This window comes from Manis javanica, chromosome 4 (genome assembly GCF_040802235.1).
Source record: "Manis javanica isolate MJ-LG chromosome 4, MJ_LKY, whole genome shotgun sequence".
Taxonomy (NCBI): domain Eukaryota; kingdom Metazoa; phylum Chordata; class Mammalia; order Pholidota; family Manidae; genus Manis; species Manis javanica.
This window is the reverse complement of record NC_133159.1, coordinates 170551414-170578145: the sequence shown is the minus strand read 5'-3', so window position 1 is coordinate 170578145 and position 26732 is coordinate 170551414. Positions and strand designations below refer to the sequence as shown.

At 34.3% G+C, this 26732-nt stretch overlaps 1 protein-coding gene across 7 annotated transcripts in view; it reads right to left on the bottom strand.

Moving 5' to 3' along the window:
- HELZ (helicase with zinc finger) overlaps positions 1-26732 on the bottom strand; it is a 164561-nt gene that overhangs the window by 98780 nt on the left and 39049 nt on the right. For 5 of the 7 annotated variants that reach the window (XM_017652794.3, XM_017652797.3, XM_017652796.3 and 2 more), the window contains exons 8-13: positions 22839-22890; positions 21398-21473; positions 19140-19338; positions 18580-18687; positions 17234-17531; positions 6311-6578 (exon numbers count right to left, since the gene is read on the bottom strand). In XM_017652794.3, coding sequence (XP_017508283.3) covers positions 6311-6578; positions 17234-17531; positions 18580-18687; positions 19140-19338; positions 21398-21473; positions 22839-22890 — 1001 coding nt within the window. Of the gene's footprint in view, positions 1-6310; positions 6579-17233; positions 17532-18579; positions 18688-19139; positions 19339-21397; positions 21474-22838; positions 22891-26732 lie in introns of those variants that run through there. The other 2 variants (XM_073235798.1, XM_073235799.1) reach the window with 2 other exon arrangements.

Sequence of the window (26732 nt, the reverse complement as noted above, 5' to 3'; positions counted from 1 at the left end):
AAAATCACAGTAAAGTTCTCTCATTCTCTATGCACATTTCACTAGATTCAAACTAGAAAAATAGGATTACAGTTTAAAGAAAAATGGATGTTTTTCTAGTTATCTAGTTACATGTTATCTAGTTACATTTGACTCTTTAAAGACTGGAATGTGTACTGAGGATTCATATAAAAACAAGCTTTAAAATGGAAATGAAACAAAAGTACACTACACTCCCCAGTTTACACATAATCTACATTCACCTGCTTTAATAAAAGACACGTTTTAAAATAGAACAGGAACCCTCAGGTTCTTCAAGCTTTTTAAGTGAAGTTAACTTTTAATTTCCTCTTACTATCCATATAAGTGAGATTAAGAGTCGTTAAAAACTTTCTCAGAGAACAGACATTTCTTATAATGCATTCTTCATTCACAAATGACCCTTTCATTGCTAAAGCTGATATACATGTGTCTGGTTATTTCTTTCTAACTTTGCCATCACTTTCTACTTTCCTTAAACTCTCTCCTCCACTGCTGCAGTCATACTCCCTAGTTTTCTTCTTGCCTTTCAGCTGCTCTATCTTCCATCTAAGTCTTCTTACTCTGTGGGTTCTCACTAGGTGAGGGCACCATCTCCTTGGCCTCTCAGCTTAGGGCCATAAACCCAACTGCCAAATAGCTTCTGTGCTCTTCAAACTCAGTACAAGCAAAACAGAATCACTTTCTGACTTCCCCACATGTCACCCAAACCCATCCTCCATGTACTAAAGAGCTTAGGCAATGGCACTATCACCCACCGAGGTGTCCAAGCCAGACACCAAGTTATCCTTGCCCTTGTCTCTCTCACCAGCCTTCATTCCCCCACCACCAACTCCTGTTAGTTCCTCTTCGTTCTAACTCATCTGCACCTCAGTATTTTTAACTTGGATTACTATAAACAAATTCCTAATGCAACTTTTGTTTCAAATCTGTTCTCCAAACCATGACCAGAGGACTTTGTAAAATGCAAGTCTGATGATGAGCAGTTTGTTATATATAGCTCTGAGGATAAGGCTGAAACAGCACTGTCTCTCACCACCCTACCAGTGCCTCCATTACAGCTCTGATGATGAACTTGGAGCTTCTCCCAAAACTCTACACTCTTATTCTCATATCATCATTCTTCTAACTAAATACCATGATCCTATTTTCCCCTCACAGTTATATCTGCATTTCAAAATTCTGCTTAAATACCACCTGGTCCCCAAAGCAGACTTGATTCCCTCCTTGACTTGACTGTCCTTCTCCTCTTCGTTCCTGCAGGATAAGTGCCTCTCCGGTAGGGCCTTTATGCATTCCTCTATCACAATGCTGATTTGACACCATGGCATAACCCTACATTTAAAGGTCTGTCTCCCCTACTGGATTACAAACTTTTGGGAAACAAAAAATATAACTAGTTTGCCTTAGAATCAGCAGTAACTAGCCTAGAACCTAAGACTTGGACTAAGTAAATTTTGTTCACTGAATTAATTTTACATTTTTGTAATAATCTGATTTTTTTCAGGTATCATATTCCCATTTCAACTGCTTTGTATTATTTCCTAACAAATTCTTCAAATCCTATAATTTCTCAACTAACTTAGGCAACATATTAAAGTTTCACTGCTGACACCTGTTTCAGAATCCACCATTCCAAAACACTTGATCACAATTTAACAAAATGAAAAATTAATCTCACAGTTTTAAAGCAATAAGACAATCCTCTTGTGACATTTATTTGTGCCTTGCAACAAAACTCTTAAGGCAGAGGCACTGGAAAATATAAGTACTAAGAAATACAGCTTTTCCCACAGAAAATTCATCATATGTTCAAGATGCAGACATAAACTTTCTAACGGAAGTTCTAGCTATTAACATTTAATTTTTCTGAAAGATTAACAGGCTAAAACTATATTACACTAGTAAGCTTTCCTAGGTACTTAAAATAACATGTATTTTTAAGATTTTATAACTCAGAAATACCTAAATTACAAAGTATATCCTACAATTAAAGGTATTTCTTAAGAAGAAAAACCTTCTTTCCATTGTTGCGTGTCACATTTTGAAATCAACCTTAATGCATACATATAATTCCTAACCTTTTGGGGAATGGCATAATAGTAGCCAACTACATTTTCAACCAATTTAAAACCATGCTTAGCTAAAAGAAATATAGCTCCATCAATCTTAGCAATAGTTATATCTCTTGAGTGTAACTTTAAAAAAATGTCAAAGATATATAGTGAATTTCACCTCGTGCAATTTCTGACTGAAGGAATAAACAAAAATCAACCAAGGTAATAAGCCAATACCTGGGTTTATTTAAGCAGAGCAACAGAAACAGTATATCCAAAAGGCCTCACCCATCTTAACAATGAAATGTGCATCCACACACCATTTCATCAATAGTGTCATGCCAGCTATTACCACTGAGAAGCCACAACAACCCTATTAGGCATGCCATCACACAGTTCAATGGACACAACAGCTTCAGCCAAAGTCAATTTCTTTTGAAAATGTCTATCTTAGAATCAGACAGATTTCACTTCAAGGTAGGAGTATTACTGAAGGCAAATCAATATGTAGCTACGGAGAAGTTTTTTTCTTTTTTCTATCTTGAAAGAACTCAGAAACGTTTCTAAATCTTAAATGAAACGCAGTATTATCCTTACCACCTCCACACATCCCACACTAAGACTTGACATAAAAAAGAAATCTTTATCTCTGGACTGATTTGAAAAATCATCTTCTTTAAAACTTGATTACTAAATCCAACCGCAAGCCAAAAATTATTTTGTCTAATCTTGAAAGGCTTCATTCAGTCTATTTGCAAGAAAGGAATGCTAAAGTGAAAATGTAAGTATGAATTCCCTTGATAATACTTTCATGATTAGTAGAGTCGACCCTTGAACAATGCAGGGATTAGGGACACCAATCTCCATGGAGTCAAAAATCTGTGTATAACTTTTGACTCCCCCAAAATTTAACTACTAATAGCCTACTGTTGATTTTACAGTAGTATATTACTAGCATCTACATGTATTTATGCATCCATGACATACCTTTTTCACTATTTCTAGGCTATGTAGCTCATCTAAGAGTTTTTTCAAATTGTCACAAATATCAAAAAAGTTTCCAATATATTTATTTTAAAATCTGCATATAAGTAGACTCATGCAGTTCAAATCTTTGTTGTTCAAGGGTCAACTGTAATATTCTGCTTAAACTGTCAAAGTTCACAAATGACAATACACTTTCTGGACCTTGGGAAATATCCTATCAATCACGTGGTATGTCTGACTACAAGATCTCAAAGAGGCACATTTCGATACATACAGAATATATTATTACTGTCCTATACATCCAAGTCATTTAGAGGGATGAGTCCATTTACCCATACCATTGTCTTTTGGCTTTAAATTGGGTCTCAATCCACAACAAAACATTCTTCACCATTCTAATGGTGACTTGGGTTTGCTTTGGCGGCTGGTATTGGTTAGAACAGATAGGCAAAATGATGCACCAAACACACTAGAATGTAGCCCAAGGGCCAAATCCAATCTTTAGTTTATTTTGTATAGCCCTTGACTACAGCTACACAGTTTGTTTTGTACAAAGACTGCAGGGAATCCACAAAGCCTGAAATATTTATACTCACTGATCCTTCACAGAAAAAATTTGCTGATGTCTACACTACAGCATAGGGTAGTAAGCTGCATTCAGACCTCCCTGAAATCCATATTTTAAAAAAATATCTGTTATGTTATTTATGCTTAAAGAAATAACAATCAAATGTGAACTAACTTTGAGGTAGCATTAAAATGCATATGAATATTAAGTTTACAGGGTAAAGTAGAAAACAGAAAATAAACTTTTTAAGCAGTGTATAAAACTCTGTCAAAGACTTATAAAAATCCTTACAATTTATGTCTGTTATTTGTCCCTTGTCTATCTACTTATACATGTCCTCTGAGACCTCTTATCTGATAACTAATAGGGTTTGCTTCTGTGTATGTATACCAGTTCTATACTTGACTTCACCAAGTTTTACAAGCCTACCAAATCCAGAAGTGTAATTTACCAGCCTTCACATTCAGGGTTACCTTTGGGTGACAGATCACTGGAAATTTTTCAGAATTCTCTTATACAGTTACTATCTACTCATCATGTTAGACATGTAGCAATAAATTCTCACTGCTATCTTTAAGATCCTTCAAAATATACACATCAAAAGTGATCCTGCAGATTTATATTCATTTAATAAATACTCCTATTTCAATCAATAAGTATGATCTAATTTTAAAGATTAAAAAAACAGAGAGAAAGCCCAGATGTTCCTATAAAAAGACCATATACTATCTTATCAATGTCTTACCACATTGTCTACACTTTCTACCCCAATCTTCCTTTTCATATCTAGGGGCAATTTTACACCATGATCATCAAGTCCTACAACCGATAATGTTCTGGTTTCCTTTTCATTTGTTTGCTTTTTCTCATTATAATAGTTGTACACAGATAATGTACAACCTTCTAGAAACCAAGGAAACTATATATTAGAACATAAAATCACCTGTAATCCCACCAACTAAAACACTCTGCTTTCAATCTTTTCAATATTTTCTTATACAAATGTATTCATATGTGTGTATATTCAAATATGCCGAATTAGAATTGCAGTGGATAAAGTTTCATAACTGACCTATTTTCTCCTTAATATCATATCATGAGATCTTCACTGTATTAAAAAATTTCAAGAACATAATTTCAGTAGAGTAGTCCCCCCTTATCTGTGAAGAACAAGACCCCCCAGTGGTTGCCTGAAACAGCAGACCATACTGAAACTTGTATATGCTATGTTTTTTCCTGTATCTGTATACCTATGACAAAGCTGAATTGATAAATTAGGCACAATAAGAAATTAACAACAATAACTAATAATAAAATAAAACAATTTGACAATATGCTGTAATTGAAGCTATGTGAATGTGGTTTCTCCCTTTGTCAAAGTATTTTATTTCACTATACTCACTCTGCTTGTGATGATGTGAGCTGATAAAATGCCTACATGATGAGATGAAGTGACATGAATGACACAGGCACTGTGACATAGTGTTAGGCTACTATTGACCTTCTGATAATAAGTCAGAAGGTGGGTCATCTGCTTCTAGTCTGCAGTTGACCCCAAGTAACCGAAACTATGGAAAGCAAAACCTAGAATAAGGGGGGGGGGTCTATATTCCTTATGTGGAATTTCTCTTCTAGACAATACTATATTCCTTATACATAATAATATACATGCATATTAACAATGTGAATGATGTACATGATACAAGCCGCTGTCATTTAATTAATGACCATTTCATTAGAACTATATATGGATACAATCAATAAAAATCTTTTAAGAGAACATCATTGGGCCATGATTAAAAGTCTTACAGTAATGAAAAATATATATCATCTGATTTTGTAATTTTTATATGTATTTAATTTGTAATTAGTTGTTTTCCAAAAGTTAGATCTCATATAATCTATAAATAGAGTAACAAAGGTATCTCTAAGTTTTCACTTTTCCTTTTCTGAATATATCCATTAATGAATGTTCAGTATCTGTCTATAATATTAATGATAAGGTAGCAATAAGGCAGGTTAGAAAAGAAAAATATGTTAGTTAGGCTGTATTTAGGGGGAAAACTGTAAAAGATGTGTTCATGTCTCATAACTGTGATTCCATTTTTAAGGCTTGCTCCCATTGTATCTAAAAAGTAGAATGCTATAAGCAAATAAAACAGCTATTTCATTAACATCTTCCTTCACTCCAACTCTCATTTCTAAGATTACCTTTCCTATAATGATTCAAATAAGCTTTTGGTTTAAACTCTTGGTCTTCACCTGTGGCATATGGATAAAATGTAAAATATAATAGAGTATTTATAAATGCCTATAAGGGTATTTTACTATTAGGAAATAGTTTTCCGGAAGATTTTTAAAATGTCATTCTTAAAATTACTTCCCAAAACAAATATTCGTTGAATGCCTGCTCTGACTACCATTAACAGAAACCTCCTGAAGAGCAGGGACCACACATTCATACTCCCAGCATGGGGCAGAGACTTGTGGAAATGAACTGTTCTAAATTCTATGGATGCCAACATGAGCAGGACACAGTTCTTGCCTCAAGAAGTTCATAGACAGCTACTGAAAACAACCATTTTACTACCTGTCTTCACTTAGCCACACCTCCATTTTAAAAATGAAAAATAGCATCCAAAGGTGAGATTTTTTTTTAAGTGTTTCTAAAGTAACTTACTTGCTAACTTCTTTATACTGGGCTATCTCCTCAATATAGAGAAGGTCATGCAATCGTGATTGATAGTTGGTCTTGGTCAGTGATTTGTCTAAAACAGACTGGGTAAATAGCTGGTCAGCAGAGAGAGGAATTTGGTATCTGATAAGAAGGCTCTTCTCCAAATCAGTAGTTTCATTAGGTTCAAAATCTATAATAGTCTTAGAAGAAGAATCCCACCGCTTAGCTGTGGTTACTAGCTGTTGTTTTGCATGCATCAGGTATTCAAGATCTAAATGGAAACAAAAAACACATTTATAAAGGAACACAACATTAAAATTCTCAAAGAATATGTTACACATTTTATATACTAGAACTAAAATTCCTAAAAACAAAACAATACAAAAACCCACTTGACAGTGTATTTTCCCCATATCAGAAATGGTTTTTTTTTTTTGGTCTAGCTTAACCAAATAACACAAATAGGAATCCATTTTTTTTTTACACCACACTAGAACATGCCAAAAACACTTATCAACATTTAAAAAATGCAGATTAACATTTAGAACTTAACTCTTCAGTCAGGAGAAATCTGAACCGCAGGAAGAAAATATGATAAATTCCTCATAAGACAAAATCTATCAGGTGATAATCACTTTTCTCCTATTACCAATACCTGCCCCTTTATAGAAAAAGAGGATTAGAAAACTAAAAGGGTGAATCTTTTCCTGTGTGGTAAGGCACAGTGAAACTCTCTGAAAGTCAATTTACAACAAAAAATCTTTTAGATAATATTAATGTACAACACTGCTAATTCCACATTAAAATGTGATATAATGTAACATTCAAATGCCAGCTTAGCCTCAGAAAAATTATACTCTAAGTAGGGCACAAAGTCAAATGGCTATTCAAGTTCTGACATCTGTGAAAAAAACGTAGCATAACACCAGCAAAGGGTGAAATAGATAAAAAATTCTGAGCACTGGGTAGGCTCACTCTATTTGCAGCGCACAGTATTTTTCTATTGGGTGGAACATATACCTATAAATATAAAAAGTTAAACGAAAGGGGAAAAGGGTTGCTTAAATGACTCATTAGGCCAAGATCCAATTCTAATGTAACATAACTGAAAGATGGATTTTACAATTCAAGTTAAAATTTTAGGAAATTTAAAGAGTTAAACGGTTTAAACAGAGATCAGTTAGTCTCCAAAGTCAAACAAATTATCCTGTTCTATCTTTGAAATGAGAGCAACATGTACAATTGCCATGTCTTGCTCAGTGAGAGATTTCACTACATTTAAATGTTACATATAAATTAAAAACATCTAAGTATAATCATCCACCAAGAGAAATTTCTCAGTATTAGAATATAGCTGATCCTAATATAATACTGAAGATTAAAGACCCTAATTTAAATATAAAAAAGGCCCTCATTTCTTACCTTTGCTCCTTGTAAAGGCATTTTTAATTTTTACATGACAGTTTTACTATTCCTCAGATGACAACATAAATACAACTATAATCATCAAGATATAAAGACAGTCCACTCATTAAAAATCTGCATTTCTAAAATACTCTGGATGACATATGAGGTGATGATGGTCTGTTTTCACAGTAGCCTCACAAGTAGTTTTCATAAAGTGAACTAACCACATTTTCTTCCTCTAAAATGGGGCCCTGTCTACTCAATCATTCGGTCACAGCTACAAAAAAATATTTAAATTCTATAAATGCCAACATTCCTAAACAGATTATACCATCACTCAACATCAGACGCTAATTATTATCAAAAAAGCAAGGATATACATAATTATTTTCCATAATTCAAAAGTCAAAAAGAGAAACAGCCATGGTATAGTGATAAAAACCCAATAACCAGTTATTTAAAAATAAAACTAAAATGCTACAAACTTTTGAAGAATCTATTTAACATGTAATACAAACATATCTAACAATCTTTGGGGACATCATTTTATTTTAAATAAGAAATTGATTCAGACTATGCCTAGATCAATCTTCTGTTCACATTCTTTAAGAAATCACTAGTTCTTCCTAACTGATGTTTAAGTAACTGGGATAAAAACAAATCTAAGACATTACAGTTTTCCTTTTAAAAAGCTTTTTGTATCACCTATTTAATATGCAAAGCAAATTATACATTCATTCTATTCTGGGCCAGTATTCAGGCTTTTGGGGAAAAGTGGCATGAGAAATAGTATTTGTTTTTCTCATTTGATCTATATAGTGCCATGATTCCCACCAATTTTGTGAAATTCTTGAAATTAGTGTCTCCCACAGGCAGCATGATTTAAATACAATTCCCTAACAATGTTAAATTTTATTCTACTTATTCTTAAAAATGAGTAAAAACACAGTACAGGGGAGCAGCGAGCCAAGGGAGCAGAAAGAAAATCTTGAAAAAAATCCATGTTTGCCAACATCAAAAAGTCTACAAACTACTGATCTCATTTATTACCTAAGATGTCAAAAATTAACTGTGGACAGTGACTACTAAGGATGCATTTTCCAAAAACCACTTTTCTTTCCCTACTTCATCTGAACTTGAGACAAATTTCTACCTCCAATCCTCTCACTTGTAAAAAGAAATTTGTTAAATCTGTTAAATTACCCACCCAACTTATAGTGCTTAAAGGTTGTTAGGTCCTAAGAGTTTCTCTTTAAATAGATGAGGGAGATGAGGACCCTCATAAGGGCACTAGACATGCTACTACGGGGACTCATTTAACCCCCACCAGCTCCAGGTGTTAGCACCTGCTAACATCTAAACCCGACATATGTACTGCTCAGGGCAGCCTGAGCCAGCACTTTCTTGATAAGTACTTTTCTTCCAACTAGATTAGGCTAAAATGAAAAATGCTCTGGAAAAGATGAAAAGTGAACAGGTTATGATCAACACACAAAAACACATGAGAACTTAAAAGTAACTTATTAACCAACTCCAATAATAATTAATAATTAATAATAAATCTCAAAGCAAACATGAAAGATATTATAAACTTTTGGAATTTGTTACCCTAAAGTATGGCAGAGGCTATAAATATGCTTTACACGAAAAAGTTAAAGACAATTAGAGCATACCTAATATTTTAAGATAACAAGGGAAGAGCTACTGTCAAAAATAGAATTCAAGGTTGGAATAACTAGTCTGATACAAGATACACTTCCCAACTTATCCCTTGCCCTTCTGATTACTGAGAATAACAGTGTTCTTGTTTCAGCCACAGTTACTATTCTAATACAGTAGCTTGTTTACAAAGGCTTGGTTTGTTTTGTCTTGAAGTATTTAGTACAGCAGACTTGAAAATTAGCCTTAACAAGACCTAAAGAGCAGATAAAGGAGAAAAAATAAAATCCAATGCCTTCTAAGAAGGGCTGACACAGAAGAGGCTTGCAATAAATGCATATTAAATAATTTAAAACACCTATATTTTTCTAGGAATGAGAGAGTATGAGATTAAATGATTCTTAACTCCAAAATCAGATACCACACTCTTCCTTAGAAACCATTTTGGTCTGTGGCTTTACAAGTCTTGACAGCTCAAATTAACAATAAAATAGAATCTAGAAGTTATCCCAAACTACCATGTTCAGCTATCCATTTCAATATTGTTCCTTTCAACAAAACTGCTACATGGAGGGAAGATGTACATCTCTTAGCTAATTGTGTTGCTGTTCCAAATTTTCATCTCTTAAAGAGGCTAATAAAAAGTTAAACCAGCAAAGTAACAGCACCAGAGTACGTTATACTTTTACAAGCTTCTACTCAGTTACTTTTCTCTTTTATTGACAAGTAAATTGTATATTAACATCTATTTTTCTATTACTTTTCTGATCACATAATATTAAATATGTAATATTTAACACAGGTATAACATGTCATTAATTTACCAAAAACTCTGGCAACTGAAGATCATTTTCAAGTAATAGTAAATTTTAAAGTTAACACACATTGCTAGACTCAAAGTAGAGAAAGTATATACATACATATCAAATTTTAAAATTTGAATGTAAGAATTAATTTTCAATATGTAGTTTCCAGATAATCAAAGAACTCCAAATCAATTTTGTCAAGCAAAAATTCTCCATTATTCAAAGTTCTGGTATATAGTGTATAATGTAGTTTGTTTTATAAGCAAGGGGAAAACTCAGTAATTTCCTTATTTTTTCCTAATTTCCTAAATTTTCCTTATTTGTAGATGTCTTTTGCCACATTTTTAAGGCACATCTTTAATCTAAAAACAAATTTTTAGTACAAATAGTGTCTTTTCCTGAACCTGAATCTCACCAAGGGAAAAACACTGAAAAAAAGCAAAGTCAAAGTTATATATATTCCTTGACCAGTTTGCAGGATTGCCATATAACAGGAAAAAAATTTATTCCTCCAAATAGACAAGGTCTGGATGCTTTAATATCATGAAAATAATGTTTGAGAAAAACCCAAAAACTATGGGTTTTTTTCTCAAATTCAAATTTGAATTAATAAATAAGTAGAATTTTTAGTTCAGTAACAAACAATGAAAAGGACAAAAACCACATGATCATCTCCATAGATGCCAAAAAAGCATTTGACAACATTCAACATCCATTCATAATAAAACTCAAGAAAATGGGTATAAAGGGCAAGTACCTCAACATAATAAAGGCCATATATGACAAACCCACAGCCAATCACACTAAACAGCGAGAAGCTGAAAGCTTTCCCTTTAAGATCAGAAACATGACAAGGATTCCCACTCTCCCCACTTTTATTCAACATAGTTCTGGAAGTCCTAGCCATGGCAATCAGACAAGACAAAGAAATAAAGGGCATCCAGATTGGTAAGGAACAAGTTCAACTGTCACTGCTTGCAGATGACATGATGTTGTACACAAAAAAACCCTAAAGAATCCACCCCAAAACTACTAGAATAACTGAATTCCGCAAAGTTGCAGGATACAAAATTAATACACAGAAATATGTTGCATTCCTATATACTAACAATGAACTAGCAGAAAGAGAAATCAGGAAAACAATTCTATTTACAATTGCATCAAAAGAATAAAATACCTAGGAATAAACCTAACCAAGGAGGTAAAAGACCTATACCCTGAAAACTACAAGACACTCATGAGAGAAAGTAAAGATACCAATAAATGGAAATACATCCCATGCTCATGGGTAGGAAGAATTAATATTGTCAAAATGGCCATACTGCCTAAAGCAGTCTACAGATTCAATGCAATCCCTATCAAAATACCAACAGCATTTTTCAATGAACTAGAACAAATAGTTCTAAAATTCATATGGAACCACAAAAGACTCCGAATAGTCAAAGCAATCCTGAGAAGGAAGAATAGAGCTGGGGGGATTACACACCCTGACTTCAAGCTCTACTGCAAAGCCACAGTAATCAAGACAAATTGGTACTGGCACAAGAACAGACCCATACATCAATGAAACAGAATAGACAGCCCAGATATAAACCCAAGCACAAATGGCCAATTGATATACCACAAATAAGGCATGGATAAACCATGGGGAAGTGACAGCCTCTTCAACAACTGGTGTTGGCAAAACTGGACAGCTACATGTAAGAGAATGAAGATTACTGTGTAACTCCATACACAAAAGTAAACTCGAAATGGATCAAAGACCTGAATGTAAGTCATGAAACCATAAAACTCATAGAAGAAAACACAGGCAAAAATCTCTTGAATATAAACATGAGCAACTGTTTCCTGAACATATCTCCTCAGACAAGGGAAATAAAAGCAAAAATGAACAAATGGGCATACATCAAACTTGAAAGCTTCTGTACAGCAAAGGACACCATCAGTAGAACAAAAACGCATCCTACAGTATGGGACAATATATTCTTAAATGACATATCCGATAAGGAGTTAACATCCAGAATATATAAAGAACTCACATACCTCAACACCCAAAAACCAAATAACCCGATTGAAAAATGAGCGGAGGATCTGACAGACACTTCTCCAAAGAAGAAATTCAAACGGCCAACAGGCTCATGAAAAGATGTTCCATATCACTAATCATCAGGGAAATGCAAATTAAAACTACAATAGGTATCATCTCACACAAGGTAGGATGGCCAACATCAAAAAGACTAGGAACAACAAATGCTGCCTAGGATGTGGAGAAAGAGGAACCCTCCTACACTGCTGGTAGGAATGTAAATTAGTTCAACCATTGTGGAAAGCAATATGGAGGTTCCTCAAAAAACTAAAAATAAGAATACCATTTGACCCAGAAATTCCACTCCTAGGAATTTATCCAAAGAAAAAAATTCCAGATTCAAAAAGACATATGCACCCCTGTTTATTTCAGCACTATTTACAATAGCCAAGATACGGAAACAACTTAAGTGTCCATCAGTAGATGAACGAATAAAGAAGATGTGGTACACTACACAATGGAATATTATTCAGCCATAAGAAGAAAACAAATCCAACCACTTGCAACAACATGGATGGAGCTAGAGGGTATTAATGTTCAGTGAAATAGGCCAGGCAGAGAGAGACAAGTACCCAATGATTTCACTCATTTGTGGAGTATAACAACAAAGCAAAACTGAAAGGAACAAAACAGCAGCAGAATCAGACTCTAAGAAGTGACCAGCAGTTACCATAGGGAAGGGGGTGGGGATAAAGGGGCACAGTAATTCACAATCCCAATATAGGTTGGTCATGGGGACAGTAGTAGAGCACAGAGAATACAGTTAATGATTCTGTAACATCTTCCTATATTGATGGACAGTGACCCCACTGGGGTAAATGTTGAACCACTGTGTAATGTATTTGAAACCAACATAAGATTGTGTATCAGTGATACTTTAATAAGTAAAAAGAAAAACAAAGAAACAAACAATGAGTTAGAAGAAGAAATGTGTGCTATATAACTTGACTTTAACTTAAAGGAGTAATGCACTAATGTAACTAATTTCCATCATAAAATCAGTTTGACAGACACGGAGTGTTTAATTACTGAGGTCCACTGTGAATCTCTAAGAGGGAAATAATGCATTCACCATTTCCAAACTCACTTGTACATAGGACTCAACTTATTATTAATATAACATCTATTAATTTCAATGGAACTCAGTTTTGGAAATACTGATATAATCAATGGTCTAGGATGACCTAAATTTATAACTTTGGAAGAGAAATGTATGCTTCTAGCATTCATTTAAGGACAAAAACTTACTTAAACAATAAACAGCAGCTAATCAAGTGCAGAAATGATATATTTCCTACTCAAATCTGGTTTCACACCATTACTACACTTCTTTGTGTGTGCAGAAAACAAATTATATTATGATATAATTTACAATATTATCAAAACTATATGAGAACATGATAAAGCCCAACCATAATTCAGTCCCCCAATTCCCAAATGCATTTGACCAACCTGTACCTGGAATGACACTTTTCTCCTAATTCCAGGCCAAGGAATATCAAATGAATTGGGTGAGGCTGGAGGTGAAATCAGCCAGGCTGTCACATTGTCACAAATTTAACAAAGAAGTTCTCTTGCTCTCAGCATCTCTAAATGTTATCCACACAAGTATTCCAGGACAAGATACAAATAGAAGACTGACACTGTACATTTTTATTTTTTCAGAATGTTTATAAAATTGTGATTTCTCATAAAAGATCTTTTGTCCTCAGTCCTTGTGCTGCAATATGCAAACGACTAACCAGCACTAATATAGAAGCAGAAAATAATATACTGTTTATACCGTGCTTTCATTTCTTCAAAATTCTGTTGGAACTCTGTACACAGTTCACAATGAAATAAAAATAGTCACATAATAAAAATTTTAGGAACTTTACAAAAACATCAACATATTCAATGACATCAGTTTTAAGAGTAGGGAAAATATCAAAGATAGAACTAAAGATTAGCTAATTCAGACCAAGAGAGTCAACCAATGTCATCTAGCCTGCCTAAACCTAAATTTAAGTTTTTCTTTTTAAAATATTCAAAATCTCATATCATAAAATGTATTTTGTACATTTGATATTGTTCTCTTGTAATATTTTTTTCTGTCCTTGAAAGGCAGACTTCACTATATGAAATTGTTTTAATGTTTCCAAATTAGTTCAAGAAAATGCTTTTTTTAAGTTATTTTCTATAACTTAACTACTCAGAGGCAAAAACTTGTTTAAAAGAAAACAAGCAGAGATATCAAACTGCAAAGAAGTCACTAAAAAAGAACATAGTATCTTAGCAGAGGTATAGTAGTAATTCCAAATGGGAAGATATCCTTATCTGTATTAATTCCCTCTACAATAACTGAATGAAAAATAAAATTCATTACATTTTCAAACTGATACATTAGAAACATCAGAAGAGGAACTATTTCTTCCTGTTACCATGCTCAAAACATCAATCATCTTGGACAACTTCTCTTCCACCCACAATATTACATTTTCTTGCCCAGAGCCATAGGTGCTATGCTTTAGCGGCTAGGGTCTTTCTTGGTTTTTTAGTCCATCTCCCAGCACCCTAGTCCCAGTCATCATTTTCTTAAAAATTCTTTTCTCTTCATACTTTCTTCATTCTATTTGTAAGCCAGAAATTATCTTAATCATGACTAATGGTAAAAATAATAGCTACTGTTTACTAAAAGCCTACTGTGTGTCACACATTGTACAAGGTTTATTCTAGTTCTCACTAGAATCCTCAAAGACAGCTATCACTAGCCTCACTTTACAGGTGTTTCCACATGAAACTCAGAAATGTTAAGTACTCTTCCTAGGGTCACATAGATAACTAGTAGAAAATCAGAATTCAAATCCAATTCAATTTGACTTGTAAGTCTGTCCACACTCTTTTTCTCCAACTAGAAAAGTGCACACAACTGAGGCAAAAGTAGTCCAAGTACCTCAATCTGTCAAGCCCATGAGGGTTCTCAAAACAGTCATCTTGGACAACTTCTCTTCCACCCACGATATTGCATTTTCTTGCCCAGAGCCATAGGTGCTGTGCTTTAGCAGCTCAGGTCTTTATCTTGGCTTTTGAGTCCCTCTCTGAGTACCCTAGTCCCAGGCACCACTTTTTTAAAAAGTTCTCTCTCTTCCTGCTTTCTTCATTCTATTTGTAAAGCCAGAAATTATTTTAATCACGGCTAATAGTAAAAATAATACCAATTTACTAAATGCCTACTGTGTGTCAGACATTGTGTAAGTCTCATGACCACCTTCTTTACCTGCCTTAATAGTATCATTTACTCTCACATATTATTGCAACATTTAACATTTTATATTATTAAGTTAGGCTTTCATTCACTAGTACAGATTTTCGAGACTTACAAAGTTATTTCTATGGGAAAATGAATCATGAGTTACAAACCACCAATCTAAAAGTAAACATAAAATACAAGCCACATGGTAAGCCAAGAATATTCTTTTAGGTTTATATTTGACAGGAGGGGATACATGTTGGTCTCTCTTTTATGATTTAAATCTCTTCATGATTTAAAAAGGATTCTTCCTAGTAAGTTCTTAAATTCTCGATTATAAAAGCAACTTACTAAATCAGAGGTAGGCAAACTATGGCGTGCAAGACAAATCCAGCCCACTGTTCTTTTTGAAAATAAAGTTTTATTGGAATACAGTCATGCCCATTCATGTACATACTGTCTACAGCTGCCTTCTCATTACAGTGAGAGCAGAGTAGTTGCAAGAGACTATCTGCCCTGCAACACCTGAAATATTTACTATCTGGCCCTTTCCAGAAAAAATTTGCCAAATAATTCCTATAGTAGTAAATATAAATCAAATATTTTTGTCAACTATATCTTTTTGGCCATAGGAATTAACATAATCAGATTCCAAAGAGTACTGAGAGGTTAACAAAAACATAATACAACATAACAAAAACAGGTAAGTGAGAAATAAGGGTAAAATGAAGTCTGAGTAATATCAGGACATATACAAGAAGGGAATGCCTGATTGTTCAATCTGAGCACAAATGCTGCTTTAACCTTAGTAGCAGTAAAGAAGAAGACAGACCAAGGTTTACCTCATTAGGTCCAAAACATAAAATCTTAACATTTGCTCACAAAAAAAGCTTCTCAGTTCTTATAAATGGGACACTGTGATACACAATGAAAAACATTCTCCACCATATGGTTAGTTATAGTCAATATAGCAAGCCTTCATGCAGCTCTGCTATATGAAGTGTTAAATAAATATTTAGTGTTCATTACATAAAATAAAGAACCTATTAATCCAACCAAGACCCAAAGAAATGTAGGCTGACATGCCCTGTCCTTGCCCTGCTAGATCTTGGCATAAAATTTAGGCATAGACAGTAATATGACAGTATACGAAATAACTCATCATCTTCTGTGTGGGCTTACATGTTGAAACCAGCCACCTCTTCCCAAGAACACAAAGCAGACCCTATTAAAGGCACCTTGGTCTCCTTTATACTAGTGAATAAACAAAACCAACTTATGAAAGCTTATATTTAGGACTTTTCACTCAGAGATAATATACTAATATCAGCAAAGTTAACTGGACAGTCAGTCAGACATGGAAATAGACATTGTAGGTGTGTTCATAATTACCATTAAAATTATATTCTGCCCCAACTAATACTGAAAGATTTTATTGCGCTACCACCATCTTACTTGAAAAATGAAGTTGGTAGACCAAAACAGACCTGATCATCTACTCGTACAAGTTTGGGGACCCTCAAAGCATGTTTTGCCTGATGTCTGTATAAAGAGAAAAGGGTATAATGTGAACCATTCTAATTCCATTACACAGCTAATGAGTCAATTGATTTGGGATGTTTTTCCTTATTATTCCCTCTCTATGCACGGAATATTTAGGGGCCAATACATATCTTTTAATGTTGTTATTATAGTGCCTTTTAATACATCGTATCAGGGGAAAAAAGTCTAAATATTACCTTCTGTAGAAGCTGCATCAATCATTACTCTTTGCATGAGTACTGGTTCCAATCCAAAGTCGAAAACTATGGTTTGGCGAAAAGTTCCAAATATTTCTGTGTTAAATGCTATCCCGACTTTATACACGTAATGATCTAATCCATTTTGGACCATCTTTCCTCCTATCCATTCTTGACAGTTTTCTGGGACTTCTTGTGATACCTGGGTAGTACTATCTCCGGCAGATATTGCAATGATACTAAAATGAGGACGATGAGCATCATAAAGCAATGCTACACGATACAGCATTCTTGCAGGCTACAAGGAAGTTAAAATAATTCATTGAGTACAAAGGGGTGAAAAATCCAATTGTAATTGGGCTCTTCAATGAAAATATTTCCATAAGGAACTTCTACTTTCCCATGCTTCTAAGATACTGTTTAAAATACAAACTGTGCTCATGAGCCATTTAAGAGAAAATTAGAATGATTTAAAAAGTTAGCTGTTAAAATGATATCTTTATAATATCATTTATACCTCAATAAAGCTGAAATTTTTTTAAATGATGTATTTATGAGACATCACTAGCCTCCCTGCTCTTCCTGTGATATGTTCATCTTTCACTGTGGCAAAAGCTATCACCCTGTATGACCATCGACCTCCAACTTTCCATACCTTGGCCTGAAAAGGTTTTATTTTGCCTCAAGTAGGAAGTGTTCATAGGAGGGCAGTTACCTCTGAAGGCACTGGATTGGGTTCAAGGCCGAAGCCAAACATTCCCAGACTTTTCATCCCAAGATGCAGCTGGACAGTGGAAGAAATGCCACCAAAAATACACAATACTTTTCCACTGCACAGATTCAAAGAAAATTTTGATTTTGCTTCATTCTTAACCTTTGAATATTATAATTCAAGAGGGGAAAAACTGAAAATGTCTCATATTAAAAACCCATTTTTACAAAATTTGTGAGTTTATCAAATCAAAGATAAAAACAAGTTGTCATTGTTTAAATATCTTAGAACTGCCAGATTAAACAATTCAGTTTTTAAATAGTTAATTATAAGCCATGAACCCCATCCTATGTTCCAAATTTGGAAGACAATATGCCAAAGACCTCTTTACCAAATAAATAAATAAGCAACCATCTAAACATCTAAAAAGATTTTATCTCAAAAATCTAAAAATAATTATACCTTAAATGATCAAAACACAAATATACACTTTAGCACAATATAGAACCTACATTAAAATGTACTTGGATTCAAACATTTTCAATGCCCTTTAACACAGAGATTTAAAAGTCCAAAAAAGCTTTAAGGAAAATGAGAAAAACATTACGTTCTCTAATTAGCATAAAATTCATACCTTACAAGTGAGAGCAAAGGTCCATGTCTGACGAGATTTTTTGGTGTTGACAGTAACCGACAGATCAGGGTTATGCTCTACCTTTACTCCTTCTATACATTCACTAAGCTGAAAATAGAGAGGAATTAATGTTATGTTTTTATTCCTAAAAGCACAAACAAAAACTTCTGGCATGGTAAATAAACATCAACAGTAAAGATGTTGATGGAACTGTTAACAAAGCAAGGTATTTTATACATTAATTTTCAGTTATTTGGGTAACAAAATAAAAAGCTAAAAGAAGATAAAAGAAAATTTACAACAAAAAATGGCAGTAAAAACTCCCTACATGAAAATAAGTTAACATAACATCTGCCAGTCTCCAAACAAACGGCTTGGCTCTGCTCTTTGGTTATTAGCAAATGGGTCTAACTTTTGCTACTAACATACTTTATCAACAATTAAGTTTTTCATATAAAGGATAAGGAAAAAGCCAAAATATAGGACACAATGAAGTCAAGACTAAAACAAAATCATTGCTTAAAACAAACAAACAAAAAAATGCAGTTTATTTTCCTCACCACTTTCTCAGGAGATAATGAATTCATCCACTTTTCTATCAAGGTTTCCATGTAACTGCCTGAGAGCTGTTTATTCTCATTTTGCTGTTTCAATTTTATAAGCCGTGAAGCATATCTTTTCTGCCATTCTGCTAGTTCTTCCTGGGAATGTGCTGAAGTACACTGGGCACCATACCTACAGATTCCTTGCTCTAAAAATCTAAGTAGAATAGGAAAGACTGTTTTATCATATACTTCGTTGGACCATTTAAAAGATAAACTTCCAGCATTTGCCCTCTGACTCCTCAACAACAAAAACAAAACTTCATCTCCTGAAAGCCCATATTTATCACACTGTCTTGCACAGAGGAGTAAGCAGAGGTTTAAAGAACATTTACAACAGTTACTCAAAACAGCAACTCCCCAGATTTGCTGACCTCTTTCTTTGGAATAAGGGGATGCTAAAGCAGAACATAATCATAACCACACCCACCCACAAAAACCAGCATTGAAAAGGTAGCTTCCTGTGTGTTAAAACAACTCTATCAGACAATTCCTTTTAGAGCAGAATTTTCCTAAAGCAACACTGACATCAAGTGGATTAGTTCATCAAACACAGGTATGCCTTACTTGCCAAAATGATATGGCCTAAAGAAAATCTTCTACATACTAAAAATTTGACTCTGAAAAAAATTTTAATATCATTAAATTATCACTGTAAGGTTTCTACTTTTCACCTTCAAATCTAATGCCTGTCCTCTTTTCTACATTACTATTACCTATATTTCACTGAAAATATTAGAGTATATTAATTTGCTTGATGTTTTAAATAAAGTAAGAAAAAGTTTCATAGATCACAATTAATTCAATAGTCACATTAAATTCTTCAGTGGGTAAATTCATAAATGTTCATTTTAAAGGATACAAAGTTAGTGGTTTCTCATATTATGACTCAAAAAATGCAACTGACAATTCAGTGGTCAAAACAGATAAAAATGCAAGACTTTGATCATTAATTTTTTTTTAAGTTTTAAATACCCTGCAAAATTATGGGTCCAACCAGTTTGTAAACATTTGAAACATAAGAAAATTAATAAGAGGTCTTCAGAGAGAAAAAAATGAAAATTAAACTATAAATGGCAAAATGTAGATAAGAGGTTATATTAAGATAATTTTTCAACCAGAAAAATGTTGATAATAAGAAATACAAAATGAACCACAGCACAATATAAATTATCAGTTGGTTCACCCTATTTGAAAAGATAAGTACATTTAAAGCTTTTCTTAATGGTATACAAAGTACTTGAACTTAAATTATACTATCTATTGTTTTCATGCTTCATAAGGTACATTTAAAATCATGCATTTTTTTCTCTTAGGTATGTCTTAGAGGGCCAAATATTTCTTTGTCTTTCTATTGTTTTGTTTTAAATTACTTTCTAAAAATTGAAAGTCTGATATTCTTATCTGGACTATAAATTTTTCACATTTTCTTTACAAAGGACTGTATTCTACCTCTTCTAAAATACAATGCCACCAAGATTTCCAAATTTAGTTTCTTTATTTCTACTGTAAGATCAAATCGGATGTCTTGACCATTCAATCACCAAAACTACACATCAAATATCCTTCACTATCAAAAGCAGTCTAGAGTAATGAGACTTCATAACTAAAATCCCACTAGTTACAAGTTCTTATAAAAAGAACCAGAGTTCACTTATCTAAATGTGACTTTAATAACTATCTTAATATATAATTATTAAACTTTGAAAGGTTATCTCTTCAAATAAAAATTGCTCATAAATTCTATATACAGATTACATGGTTTTCTTTTTTTAAGAAAAGTTATTAAAATAATTTAACATTTTTTCATCTTTTATGCTCTATTTCGATTTATGTAATTTCAATTTCAATCACTGTAACTTCAGTAAATTTCACATAAACAGGAGACCAGAAATTAAATTCAGTCATAATAATCCAACTGGTATTTTAAAAAACCTCTAAACAAAATCTTAACAATCTCCATCCAGATCATTGTCATTTGTAATTAAAAGAAGGCTCATTGATATGATTTTTATTATTTAATGACAACGACCATTATGGCTTCTGTTTCAAATTGAAAATAAACCATCTTACTCTTATATTCAATCATTACTCTACTCAATCATATTTCTTCCTTCACATATTAAGTTTGAACTACTACTTTTCAAACGTGAAGGAAAATTAACTACCCTTTGAATAAAGACATGTCATTGGTTTAAAAAAAAAATTCACGTTACCTTTTACACAAAGTATATTCCTCGCTGCTTGTGATTCCCCTAGGTGGTGGGCGGAAATGCCAACCATTACAAGATCCTAGAGAGTAATCAGGATATAGTCTTATCATTTGAAGCTTGCTAATAATTCTGGTATTTTAACGTGTAAGAAACACTTTAAACTCTCCAGCAACATCATCCCAGATGATGTAAAAAGGACATGACATACTTGCCTCTACCGAAAAAGTAATCTACCAAATGAGTTAAATCAATTAACCACAGGAAACAAATCACTGAAGAAGCTGTTCCCCAGCAGCTGAGTGAAGCCGATGACCCTCTCTCTCTATCTGAGCAACTGGTGGACCTATTTCCAGTCTTATCCCTAACAACTAAAGGGAGGATGAGGGCATGCCTGTCATTTTTAACTATGAAATGTTCTCTATCAGGAATTACTTCAGGAATGACAAAATTATCATATCCTGGAAGGAGATTTTATAAAATAATTCCATTATGGCATAATGAATGAGAAGAAATTCCATCCATGTTCCTTAGGATCTGTCTGACATATGTCAGTGTATAAAGTAATCCTTCTTTACAACTGAAATAAAGTTCAAAAAATTGAATTCTGAGATAGGAGCTAAAAAATAACATTTGTTTGCTTCTGAATAAAATGAGCTTTGATTCATTTACATAAAATGTTCCAAATAAACAAAGGAAAATAGGGTTTACAAAAGAAAAGGCTAGGGCTACAGAGGCTGGGCAGTGACAAGTTTTCAAGAACATTATAGCCTTTCTCTATTTCCTCACAAGTCACATGCCCCCATCAAAAAAACAAAAGACATTCAGCCAAGATGAGTTTAAGGCTGTATAGCTGTGTGATTGGAAAAATTACTACACCTCAATAAATGCCAGTTTCATCACCTATTACAAAGATGACCAGGGCTGAGAAGCCAGTACTCGTCTTTGTGAAAGCCACTACCTACCACAATACACGGTAGCTAGCAAGTGTCCAACAAATGCTGGTCTCTCTTCCCTTTCCTCCAGTAAGAGAAGAGAAAATCATGGAGTTTATTTGCAGAAGGAACACCTCAGCTTACAGATCAGAACTTCCAAAAAGTGGTATTACACTAGCCTGGAGAAAGAGAGAGAGACTAAAAGACCTCCCTCACAATGTAGAATTCAGCAACTCTAGATTGCTAATAATGAGATTTAAATTCAGAACTACATGGAGGCAGGAAAAATGAAATAGAGGACCTCTGGAGTTACTCCTACCTCCGCTAGTCCATTATTCTATCAAAAGGGGCCAGTGAAAAAATTGTTTACATCCGCAACATATTCTTAAAATTAATTTATACTCTTGCCTACACATCCACTTACATATACTGTAAATTTCTTCCCAATAATCAATAAAAAAGTAATGCCCAGAACCACAGCTACCAAAAGTTACATGGAATTTGGTACTTACCCTCTTCTAAGTCTTCCACATGATATCCAGAGAGGATGTTACTAGTTGCTGTCTGCAATTTTCCAAATGAAAGACATTTTTATAATAAGAAATGACCAGTTGACATTGAATTAAACTTGGACATTTTCAACATTTTTTAAAAGGTTGAGTTTGAATACTCAGAAATTCTTAATAAACATTAATATTGCAAATGCTATTTTTGCTGTTTGCTCTATGTTAAACTACATTTAAATACAGAAAATATGTACTTGTGTGACCATCTTTAAGGAAACTGATCCCTTACATAAAAATTACCTGGTAGCAAAGGAAGAGAAGTCTAAGTCCCCAGTCCTGAGCCCCATAGCATTGTACTTTCCATCCATTCATTCATTTCACTCTCATCTTCCCAACATCTAGAGAACAGCTAGCTAGCAAGGTACATTCTCCTGCACCTAGTGCAGCACCAACAGCGGGGAAGCTGGGAGTACGTCCTGCCAAGTCCCCCTCACTCTGGGACAAGGTCTTCTCCCACAGTGGAGCCCACGGCTGGGGGCTCACTCACTCTGACTTCCTGGATTTCTTGACTCCCTTCGTGCAGATGAATCCCCAACCTGCCCCTCTGGCTCCAACTTTTAAGTTCCACACTCACAATTTCAACTGAGTGCCTGCCTCAGCACTTTTTCTTAACTACGGTATAGCATTTACATGCTGGATCAGTGTCAGCCATCTACAGATCCACTGTCAACAACCTGCAAGTGCCTTTCCTGTATTCCCATACCTCACAGAGAATCTGGCACATAATGGTGCCCAGTAAATGCTGGACGGGTGGGTGGATGGATGGATGGAAGCACCCAAGCACCTCAATGACAGTAAGTCAAAACAAAATTCATCAACTTTACCCCAAATCTCATCCTCCTTCAGAGCTCCTTATCTCCAGTTAATGAATTCATCTTTCCCAAAATGAGACAGACTGAAATTCTGAAAGCCATCTTGAACTCCCTCTTCTGCCCTGCTCCAAGGATTCTCCAAATCTTGCCCAAGCCAGTCTCGAATGCCTCATACTCCCTACTCATTACTGCTTGTCATCATTACTTGTCTCTTCTACCCCTGAACCAACTGACTGCCAACCTTACCCTGTACCAAGTCATCTCTGAGTTTTCACTTAGCTGCCCATCCTATATAACCTCAGTTCCCACATTCCCGCCTCCCTGGTCTCCCCAAAGAGTGTTAATCATTCGTTCCCTGGCTTTTACTTCCATTACATCCCTTACTGAACACAGGCTGCTCTACAGGTACATTAGCTGTATGTATCTCAGACCAGCCCACCGGATTTTTTCCTAGGTATCTCAACTTTGTAAAACCCACAGCATCTTGAACAGCACAGGTGCTCTGCAAATAATGAACTGAATCAGCAGGAGGAAATAGTACACTAAAATGAAATTTGGAATGTCCCGTACCATAGAAATAATGTCACAAATGCTAAGTGGGCATAACTGAAACAATGGTATCACTATAATTTATCTGTCATTGTTAAACTGGACTTTTTAGACTGGGTTGGAATGAAATCATTGTATTTTAAAAATTACTAGTAAGTTTTTAAACACAGCCCATTCTTTCTGTAAAATGAGGATTGAATATAAGACTACACAAGCTAACAAATCAATTAGGAGTAACTGCTCATGTGACAAGGGTTCTATGCTCATACAAGATATGTGAAAAGATCTCTTTAAATTTTACAAGTGAAGAGTAGGCACCATAGTCCCACACTGGCCCTTAAAATATGATTCTACCTTTATAAAATTTATAAAAATAAAAGCTAAAAACTCACACCAAGTATGAATTTAAAGTATTTCATCTAAAAATTCTATCAAAATTAATTAACCAAATATGCAAGAAAATGGGAATAAAATGTTTTGGTCATAAAATAAAGCCAAAATCATTTATATTTGTTAGAAGGGAAAAACCCATGGTGTGTTCCACAAGCGAGCATCTGCAGCGATTGGCAAATGGGCAGCGAGTGTCTGTGCTGACACTGCGGTTCTCAGCCTGGGGGGTCAGCGAGGGGCACATCCTCATCAGAAGGGCTGGTATAAATCAGAAGCTGGGCTTCAGCTGGGCATTTGGCTACCATGGGTTTTAGTTTCCAAGATACTGAGTTTAGTTTTATTTAAACATATGCTCCGACCCTAAAACTGAAGAGCAATATTCATTAGCTTAGATCTTCAGTTTTTACTGATGCCTTCAGGGAAAGCAGCCAATTTCATATTGCTAGAACTTCTATAAATTTGCAAACAAATATAGTGATTTGATACTTTAAGTTTTACTAAAGAGCATGTAGTGTTCTTATTTCCATTAGTCAGCTTTTAGTTCCATGTCTTTATTCTCATCAACAAGCATTAACAAGTTAAATACCAGCTCAGCCCAATCTTTAAATAACAAATTGTTGCATTTTTAAATGTCATGGGCAATAATAAATAAGGGTAGCATTGTTTGTTAGCTTTTTCAACGTGGATTTTTATTTTCAATAGTATCAGTTCACTAACAAAAAAAGAATACTACTTTAGTCACACAGAAATGATAAGCAAAACTTAAGCCACCTCTTCCAAAAGTATAGTCACAAAATAAGACTTAAATGATATTTGTGGCTTTTCATACAACAGGATTATAAACATTAAACATCAAAGTTTGCAATATATATTTTTGTGTGACTATCAGATGTAAAGCTGGTCATTCAATAAGGCAATAAAAGACAAGACCAAGCCAAAAATCTTAATAAAATGAAAGGGCATCTTATTTTACATTCACATTTTAAAAATCTAAAACATTTGTAATTATCTTTTTACTCCTTAGAAATTAAAAGACTATATATATCCAAGAAAAAATGGCTTTGTAGTTAATTAGAGCTTACTGATTCTCAGTTAATTCACAATAAGATAACGTAAGACAAAGAACATGATATATATTTTTAAAGCCCATATACTTGTAGCAAAACAAACAGTATCTTCATCCAGTTTATGTAAATCATGGTGACCACCTTCTTTGCTTACTTTTTGTTGGTAGGAACTGTGATACATTATCAGATTTGGAAGGGAAAGTAATTACAGGAGGTCAAGGTTAACAGCCAGGGTCCTCTCCACTTGTCTAGAGCACCCTTCAGCTCATTCTCCATGAGACTGGCACCTTCTTAACCCCAGCTCTTCATTTACCTGTCCCATCCCCTGACCACCCAATCCAGTTATTTTTTCCATCACAGAAAGCTCATTCTTGTCCCTTATACTACCTTAGTTGTTTAATTGACATATTTATGCCTACCTCTTCCCCAGACTTCAGCCCCCCAGAGAAGAAGGGTCTTGATCAGTGCTGTACTCCCAGCACCAGGCAAGGACCCAGGACACAGCAGATGCCAATTTTTGAATAAATAAGCCAATCAATTACTTTACAAGGGCTTCCATTTATGATAAAAGCTGCCAAAAATACCTGTTTTAAAAAGGAGACATCTAAATAAGAACACTTTTATAAGCTTGTATAAGGAATAGAAATTTGATATGTAGAATGCTTTGAGCCTTTTACATACCATTGCTGTCCCTGGGCTTCCATGTGTCCTTCAAGTGCTTAAAGTGCTTCACAAGAGCATATTTTTGTTCACCATTTACCCTGATACACATTATTTCCATTTCCTAAACCCAACCACTAAAAGCAACCCTTAAATCACAGACTTTTTTTAGTTGCACATAAAAACACAAAAGGGGTAAGAAGTATCTTCAATGACAGTACTTCCTAACAACCAGATGTAGTGGAACACTAGTATTTCCTAATCATCTCCCCACTTGTTGGCCAGAGACAGCTAACAAGAATTAGGAACAGAACAAAAGACCTGGGATGCAGAGGACACATGAGAAAAGCGAAGTTCCTCAG